The sequence below is a fragment of the Morone saxatilis genome, unplaced genomic scaffold (assembly GCF_004916995.1).
Source record: "Morone saxatilis isolate NCDOM2014 unplaced genomic scaffold, NCSU_SB_2.0 Contig9, whole genome shotgun sequence".
NCBI lineage: Eukaryota > Metazoa > Chordata > Actinopteri > Moronidae > Morone > Morone saxatilis.
Genome location: NW_023340268.1, coordinates 5,075,446 through 5,084,082, shown reverse-complemented (window position 1 = coordinate 5,084,082; position 8,637 = coordinate 5,075,446). Strand labels below are relative to the sequence as shown.

The following is an 8,637-nucleotide window of genomic DNA, read 5'->3' as shown; positions in this document are numbered from 1 at the left end:
TGCGGTAGCTCTCTCTCCGTCCCGGCCCCCCCACTCCGCCCTCCTCCTCCTCCCGCTAGCAGGCAGAATACGTGGATGCAGCGGAATCCGTGACGTCACGCCCCCCTGACGCGGTTGCGTGCTTACGCCTGTGACGCGATTGGCCCGTCTCTCCCCCCCCCCACACCGAAGGCGAACCACGTGGGTGCCCGTATATATATGAGCTGCTGACGTCGCAGGTGAGAGCAGCGCTGTTTGAGAGCGGAGCGGACGCGTTGTTATAACCGGACACTGAGCGAGTGAGAAGATACACCTAGAGTGGTCTTCAGAGGAAGCTGAAGAGAAAATATTGTTTTGTTTTGTTTTTCAACCCTCCGTGTTTACATTGGATATGTTATCTCGGCTCAACATTGGCATGTGACTGAGGCCTGGCTGTGATCTCACTTACTGCAAAATGAGGGGAATTGTCACGGTTCTCCACCGGTGACGCTTTTAAAAACAATTATCGCACAATGCCACATTCATCCTACTCTATGCTACGTCTGAAGTAAGCGATGCTGCAGTCAAGAGATGAATTAAACCTAATTGCAAAGTGCTTTTCTTGGTCTGTTATTGTAGAAATAAATATCAAATAAAATAAATATCTTGGATTTAAGTGTTAAGGGTCATAACTGCTTATTTACGTTGTGGTGAGAATCTAGGATGGGAAATGCTTTGTTGGCCACCACTGTCGGTATCTGAATGAGTGACCCAAGTGGTTGCATAACCTATAAGCCCGCAGCATTAGAGGTCTATGCCCAACACGCAAATCTACCCTATAACAGCATATGAAGAACTCAAAAAACATCGGATTACAGCTCTAACACAGATATTTCCTCCTCATTTTGTTATTGTTTGTGGTGAGTGATATGTGTGTGTGATGCTCTCCCTCTCAAAGACATGTTTCCTCTCTCTCTCTCTCTCCATCTGCAGCTTTCATCAAGGAAAGAAAAATGGGGCTGAATGACTTCATCCAGAAGCTGGTGTCTACACCGCATATCTGCCAACAGTGAGTGTTTCCATTAAAAAGATATTTCACTCTAATGGGGGGATGAATGTTAGACGTGGATGGAAAATTGGCCCTACAAAGAGCATCTCTGGGCATCGGTTACTTCCTGGCTCTGATCGTTAGCCCATTCATGATCAACGTCCAATCCAATCAGCCACCTGAGTTTGGCAGGACATCCTGTGAACAGTATAATCTGGGTCCAAGAAGCCAGGGCAAGAATAGTCCTTTCATGACGAGCCGGTTAAGAACCTCCCCACTCCCTAATCACCTTCCCAGTAAATCCGCTCTGTCCCCTAGACTAGGATAAACCGGTAATTCAGTTATTACATGATACATGGCTCGTGCCACCACAGTGTCCTGAACTCCCAGGGTCAGCACTCCAGGTCGGGGTCTGGTGCTGTGGAAAAATACCTGTGCGCTCCATCTGTCCCCCTCCAGATGCCCTGTGAGGGATCTGAGCTGGACCGCTGAGTCCTGCAGAGACGCCCGAACCCTTCCTGTTGTGGGTCAGCGGCTAAGCTTTTTCTCAGACGCGCTAGGCTTGTTAGACGCCGATGAGCCTGTCCTAAACTTGACCTTTCTGGATGCTTCACACGGTCATTCACGCCCCAGCAGGGCAGCGTTTCATTCAGCTTAGAGTTCAGTGTCTCCAGATCGTGTGATTTCGCAGACTAAACCGTATTGTGAAACAGATAATAGCTGATATCAAAATCCATCTCACAACCAGTTCTTTGTTGTTGTTTTTTCCAGTGTTGAAGTGAACAACTTCCTGAAGATTGATGAGAATCAAAACGAAGAGGTTGAAGATGATGAACTTCCTCAAAGTCTGGTAAGCACTGACTGTTTACTGACTGTATGACTCATTTTCTTTCCAAAACAAGGAAATGTATTCATACATTTCCCCATGTCGTATCTTTCAGATGTACCTAAATTCACGCAGTTCCCTGGCTGAAGAAACTCAGTAAGTAGCCTCATAAAAAACTCTTTATTTTTAATGTATGCAGCAACACTTTCTAAAAACACATACACCTTAATATGTGTCAATAAAGATCCTAATCATCTCTTCGTTCCTCTACATTAGGATCAAACCCTGTGATTTTGACTACCTCAAAATCATCGGCAAAGGCAGCTTTGGAAAGGTGAGTCTGTCTAACTTCTCTTTTATGTAAATACTGTCTCTTATCTGCTCACATCCATCGGCACCCCTGACGCACCCATCCTGATGCATAATTGTCATTAGGTTTGATGGCTGCGGAAAGGTCAAAATATTACGCTGTCAAAGTGCTACAGAAGAAAATCATCATGAAGAAGAAAGAAGTAAGCCCTTTTTAGATGTGTTTTCATCCCATATCATGAACTTAAAGCTCCTCAATCACCTCAATCCATATTCCTTCTGCTTTATAATGTCATTAACTTCTATATATTCCATCTACAGCAAAAGCATATCATGGCTGAGCGCAGTGTGCTGATGAAGAACATCAAGCATCCATTCCTGGTGGGGCTGCACTACTCCTTCCAGACTACTGACAAGCTGTACTTTGTACTCGACTACGTCAATGGCGGAGAGGTGAGTTTAAATCTCACAACGCCCAGAAAATCGAAGCAGAAGCTCCAAACTAGAATCAGAATAATATAAAAAAGTAAGTTTCAAGCTGATGTTGACAGATGTTTGTCTGTTTTCTCTCCAGCTGTTCTACCATCTTCAGAGAGAGAGGATCTTCCTGGAGCCCAGAGCCAGGTTCTACGCTGCTGAAATTGCAAGTGCACTTGGCTACCTCCACTCCCTGCACATTGTCTACAGGTAATGAGCGATCCTCCACCGCCACCTAGTGGACATACATTAGCATGTCACTGAATTGAACTGAAGGCATGACTGCGTAGGAGTAACTTTAAAGCTTTTGAGTCATTTTTGTAAACTCTTTCTTCCTTTTCTTCACAGGGACCTGAAGCCTGAGAACATCCTGTTAGACTCACAGGGCCACATTGTCCTCACAGACTTTGGCCTCTGCAAAGAAGGTGTTGAGGCCAATGGTACAACAACAACCTTCTGTGGGACGCCTGAGGTACAAAAAACCAAATCTCCAACCTTTCATACATCATCATTATCAACACAGAAACTCCACCAAGGAGGAATTATAACTGTCAGACATGAGTTGACTCTTTCTTGTTGCTTTCTCCGCAGTATTTGGCCCCTGAGGTTCTCCAGAAGCAGGCGTATGACCGCACAGTGGACTGGTGGTGTCTGGGATCGGTGCTCTACGAGATGCTCTATGGACTCGTAAGTGAAATCTATGACTTTATACCTCTTTATGCAACTTAAACATGTTTGTGCGTTAAAAGAAACTTAATTTGTTGTTGCGTTTGCTTTACAGCCCCCGTTCTACAGTCGCAACACAGCCGAGATGTACAACAACATCCTGCACAAGTCCCCCGTCCTCAAGCCCAACGTGTCAAACTCGGGCAGGGAACTGCTGGAGGGGCTCCTGCAGAAGGACCGGACCAAGAGGCTGGGAGTGAAGGATGACTTTGTAAGTGTTGTAACACAAATAACTGCAGGAGATCCGTGAAGCTTGTTTGCCATCAGCCTGCTGATCTAGTATTTCTTTTTCCCTCCAGCTTGAACTCAAGTACCATTCCTTCTTCTCTCCAATCAACTGGGAGGATCTGATGGCCAAGAAGATCACACCTCCATTCATCCCCTCAGTGGTAAGTTCAAGCTAGGGCTGTAAATTCTGATTTCTTTTATCATCAATTAATACATTTAGTCTATATAATGCCAGAAAAAATTTGAAAATGGCATAATTCTTTAGAGCCAACTCGTCAGTCAGTGGTTCTCCCTTTTGAAAAGCTAAAATATTCAAGTTGCATCACCCAAGAAATTTCATTAATCATTACCAATGTTAGGGTAAACAACTAATACAAAGTATCCAAGTTGAATTTTTGTGAAATAAATAATTAGTTTTATGTAGTTCCCTTCATAAATAATATTCCATCAACTTAGATTCACTCCATATTTTTCCCCTGATCCTCCACACACCTCCTGCAGTGGCTCTATGCCCCACCAGGGGGCGCTGCTCCACAGTTTGAGAACCACTGATCAAAGTCAGCTGTTAAAAACAATCTAAAATCCTTTACTGTAGGACTGCAAGTGACAATTACCTTGATTATCACTTCATATAGAGATTAGTCGATTAATTGTTTGGTCCATAAACTGTCAGCTAATAGTGAAAAATTACCTTCACAGTTTCAAAACACAACGATATTCAATTTAGTATCACATGAGACTTAGAAATCCATAAAATATGCAAATTTGAGAAGCTAGAAAAAGTGAATTATTGCCATTTATGCTTAAAAATGTCTCGTCTTGTTGTTGACTAATTGTCTAACTACTTAATCAAAATCATATAAACACTGAACTGAGTAAATCTTCACATTTAAGAAGCTGGAACCAGCAAATGTTTGGCATTTTTGCACAATCAGTGACTTAAACATTCAGTATATTACCAAATTACAGCGGCATGATTCATCTATTTAGTTACATGTCTAATTCCTGTCCGTCCTGCTTGGTTTCACAGAGCGGACCCACAGACCTCCGACACTTCGACCCCGAGTTCACCCACCTGCCCGTGTCCTCCTCTCTGTGCACCGAGACCCTGACTGTGACCAGCAGCGTCAAGGAAGCAGCCGGAGCTTTTCCAGGTTTCTCCTACGGACCGCCAGCAGACCACCACTTCATGTGAACGCCAACATCTCTGCGCTCCTGTCCGGGGGGTGGGGGGGAGATAAAAGCTCTGCATTGAGATTTTAACCCAGAGGGGGGACGTTTCTGATAAGCCTGATAAGTTAGCCGGATCTAACTGACAAAATGGACACGAATACCAGGGGAGGGAGGAGAATCTTGTGCATGAAAAGTGTACAGATGAGGGAGGGGGAGGACTCTCATGTTACAACACCACCGGCCCTACTCTTCTGCCTCAAGCACCTAACATTAAAATATACGTGTGCCAAGTATGGATGCACTGTGGGGTCGTTAACACACGTCTGATGGCTCTGGACCTCCCAGCTGCTGGCGAAGTGACGTGAAGAAAGAAGTGCCTGAGGTTCGAAAAGGCAGTTTGGACGGCAGCAACAGTGTTATCAAAAAACATTTTACTTGTTTTTTGTTGTTGACCTGGGACGCTGGCTGTTAAGGGTTGATGCCTTCATTTCGTGTCTACATATGTTAAAACAGTTTTTTCCACAATGCGTTGTTACCGTCGTGTAAATGCTCGATTGAACTCGAAGAATGGTCAAGAAAAGTGATTCGTTCCACTTTTAAGCATCAGCAAAACTGTGGATTAGACGGCTGCATATCTTTCCACTTTTTATTTTCATATCTCTAGTTCGGACAAAGAAGTAACGGCTTCAATAATGTACACTAATAGTGACATGTGGACCAAACTGTTAACTATGGTACGCTTTAAAACAGACAAAACGGTTTGTCCTCATAAACTGAAGATCAAACTTTTACTGTACTGTGTAGAAGAGAAGAGTTACATATATTTTATTGCAAAAACCAAAAGGTTTTCCTTGTTTTAATGACCACAAACATTCTGTTTTTACTTTTAAGAAAGCATATATTATAAATGAGTTATACATGTATATTAATATATATATATATATATATATATATATATATGAATAGATTAAATTATATTTCCTGTAAGGCAATATATATTTTATTTTTTGTTTTTTTTCATTTACAACCAGTGACTGTGTTTATCTATATCTGCTGTTGGCAAATTTAATGGAAGACTGCTCTTATTGATCAGGAGAGTTCAACCAGCAATAACAGGCCCACATCAATGATAGCACATACTGTAATATCAGTCGTCTTTCAAAATTTAAGTGATTGCTGTTTTTTTGCAAACACTCCAGACAAACTCTAGAATCTGTGATAACAAATGTTTTTTTTGTTTGTTTTTTTTGTATTTATGCATCATATAGAGAAGAACTGTGAATGTCTTGTGCCTGTCCAAGGCGGCCTGATCCATATATACTGTATGTACATATCTCTTCTCCCTACAAACCTCTTTGTCCCTTTTTTCTAGAAGATAATGTGTATGAGAAAGTGCTTCATTCATTGTGGAAAAGAACCACTAGGTGGAGCAGGCGCTGGCTGTTTAACCACACTGGCCTACTGAATAATATGGTTCTGGAAAGTGCAATAAAATCTTATTAACTCAGAAAGAATTATTATCATTTTATCTCTTTTAGCAGAAAGTGTAAGTTGTAATTTATGATCTGATTTGCATTAAGTTATTAAGAGAGGCTCTGATGACTTTGTTTTGTCCCATTCAGTTTTTATATTTTAGGCGTTTTGCATCTTCATGCCTGCTGAAAAGAAAGGAAAAAATAAAATAAGGCAACACACAGTTCTAGATAATTTTCTTCCATATTTGGAAGCGTTACTTTTTTTCTGTTTTGTATTTTTTATGTATATTTATTTTCATGCCACTGCTACTGTATAAAGAAGTTAATTTACATGATCAACTGAGATACTGAACTGTAATCTGTGTCAGAAATGGTGAATAAATTCTCTAAATTAAGTTTTTTAAGTGTGCTGTTTTTGTTTGTAATGCAACTGGTTATACTTTTATAATTACCTACAGTACACTACACTACATTATTTAACCTACTTTATTTAATCTGCTGAAAACTTAACTCAATTAATTGCTATAAAATTACAGAATATAGTGGGGAAAAGCCAATCAGCTATTACTAAAGCCCAAGATTGAATCTGATTGAAGTCTTATTTTGTATAACTAACAATCCAAAACCCAAAGATATTCAGTTTATTATCATATAAGACAAAGAAAAGCAGCAAATCACCGCAACTGATAAAAACGAGAATAATTCAACAATGAAAATAGTTTATTTGCTGATTAATTTCCTGTCAACGGACTCACCAACTCATTGTTTTGACTCTAACTGTATTTTTAGGACTTAATTGACTATTTAGGATGAACATTCTTCCTAATAATTAACTATATTATTTTTTAAACTTTACACCTGTACCAGTCTGTTCCTATGCGTAGCCCTTTACATTGACTTTTGCCAGCTACATCTCCATTCAAGATGAATTACATGAATTTTCTGACATATTCTTCTTTAACGAGTATCTTCATTTATTTAGATAATATACTAAATATAATATAATTAAATCTTATTTCATTTTAATTTTTTTACAGAACGTAACTTAAACATGAACTTTCAGCACCTTGAAATATTGGTAATCAAATATAATAAATACCTGATAATTAAATAATTAGAATCAAAACGTATCTTTGTCTCCTAGTTATTTTGATCATAACATGCATGTTTATTACATAACAACAGCCTGAACTGAAGCTGACTGAAGTAGTGGCTCCCCTGTTGTTAACATACAACCCCTGTTCTCACCTGTCTCACCTGTCTCACCGTCTGCTCCACTACTTGTCTTGATGACGCACACCCTCGTCGCACTTCCAGGATCGCGCCATTGTCGAATCGACCCTCTGTAATAGCCACAAACGCCGAGCCGCACATGCGCAGGAGGCCCGGCAACGACACGCATTCTGCGAATAGTCCTCCCTAACACAACACGTAGCACAGAGCTTTGACACAGTGTGCGTATTTTTAAATACAAAGCTTCTCTCCCGCTTCACGGTCCTTCAATCTGGTAAGGTACTGTTCTGCACATCTTCGGGTGTCCGAGTTTGGTGTGTCGCTGGTTTATCGTGCAGTTTTTGCGGTTTGGTGCAGCGGGAAGTACGGGATGCTTCTAACGACGACGTCCATTTGATAACGCTGCAGGCTGCTGGGGCCCCCGCTTAATTTCGAAGAATAAAAAAATAAAAAACAAAAAAAAATGAAAACATAAAAAACCCCTAAATCTCCGAACCAAACAAGAGCAGACCGCTCGACCATGTGAAATCCTGTGTGTTAATTATGCCAGGGTGAAACTAGCCGGATACGCTAACCAGCATGGCCTGACGACACAGGTCGTACTTTTAGGGTTTTGCTGAGTTGGCCCTAAAGCGGTCCCTGTCGGTGCGCTCTAACAGTGCGTGGATGGAGCGCTCCGTTAAGTGTTGTTATGTAAAAGAGTGCTTGATAAAGCTTTTATCAGTTCAGCTTTGAAACTTCGTAGTTGCTTATTAGCTATCGCGCTTCTCGGTGTTTGCCTGCAGCATTGTCATCTGTGATTCTATTATTTTGGCCAGTTTGGCCAGAGGAGCCGCAGTTTTCCCAGGAAGAGCCTGTGACGCCGGTCCAGGCTGCGCCTATGTCTGGATTTCAGCCTGAACCCTGATACAAAGTGTACCCCGAGACGAAATACAGCGTGCTGCGGTCATCTGCATGTTTAGATCAACTGGCTGTTAGTGATACCGATCCTACAAGCCGAGCACGGTTGATGTGGTGTGTCGGCCAAGGTCAATATACGCATGGCCCGAAGAGAGAAGTTGCTATAAGTAGAAAAATACACATCCAGGTCTCATCTGCTGTTCTCTGCAAACCTAGTTTATAGTAAACCAGTAAAAGATGTCACCTAAGCTCTTAATCGTCAATGATAAGCCAGCGTTAAGATG

At 41.5% G+C, this 8,637-nt stretch overlaps 1 protein-coding gene across 1 annotated transcript in view; it reads left to right on the top strand.

Annotated features, from left to right (window-relative positions):
* Window positions 1-6,615, top strand: part of si:ch211-195b13.1 (STKc_SGK domain-containing protein) — a 13,905-nt gene extending 7,290 nt beyond the window's left edge. The window contains exons 2-13 of the mRNA XM_035681759.1: window positions 952-1,027; window positions 1,778-1,856; window positions 1,948-1,988; window positions 2,109-2,192; window positions 2,287-2,344; window positions 2,463-2,594; window positions 2,716-2,828; window positions 2,967-3,090; window positions 3,210-3,305; window positions 3,400-3,555; window positions 3,644-3,733; window positions 4,603-6,615. Coding sequence (XP_035537652.1) covers window positions 952-1,027; window positions 1,778-1,856; window positions 1,948-1,988; window positions 2,109-2,192; window positions 2,287-2,344; window positions 2,463-2,594; window positions 2,716-2,828; window positions 2,967-3,090; window positions 3,210-3,305; window positions 3,400-3,555; window positions 3,644-3,733; window positions 4,603-4,767 — 1,214 coding nt within the window. The 3' untranslated portion in view covers window positions 4,768-6,615. The remainder of the gene's footprint in view (window positions 1-951; window positions 1,028-1,777; window positions 1,857-1,947; window positions 1,989-2,108; window positions 2,193-2,286; window positions 2,345-2,462; window positions 2,595-2,715; window positions 2,829-2,966; window positions 3,091-3,209; window positions 3,306-3,399; window positions 3,556-3,643; window positions 3,734-4,602) is intronic.
* Window positions 6,616-8,637: the final 2,022 nt, after the last annotated feature.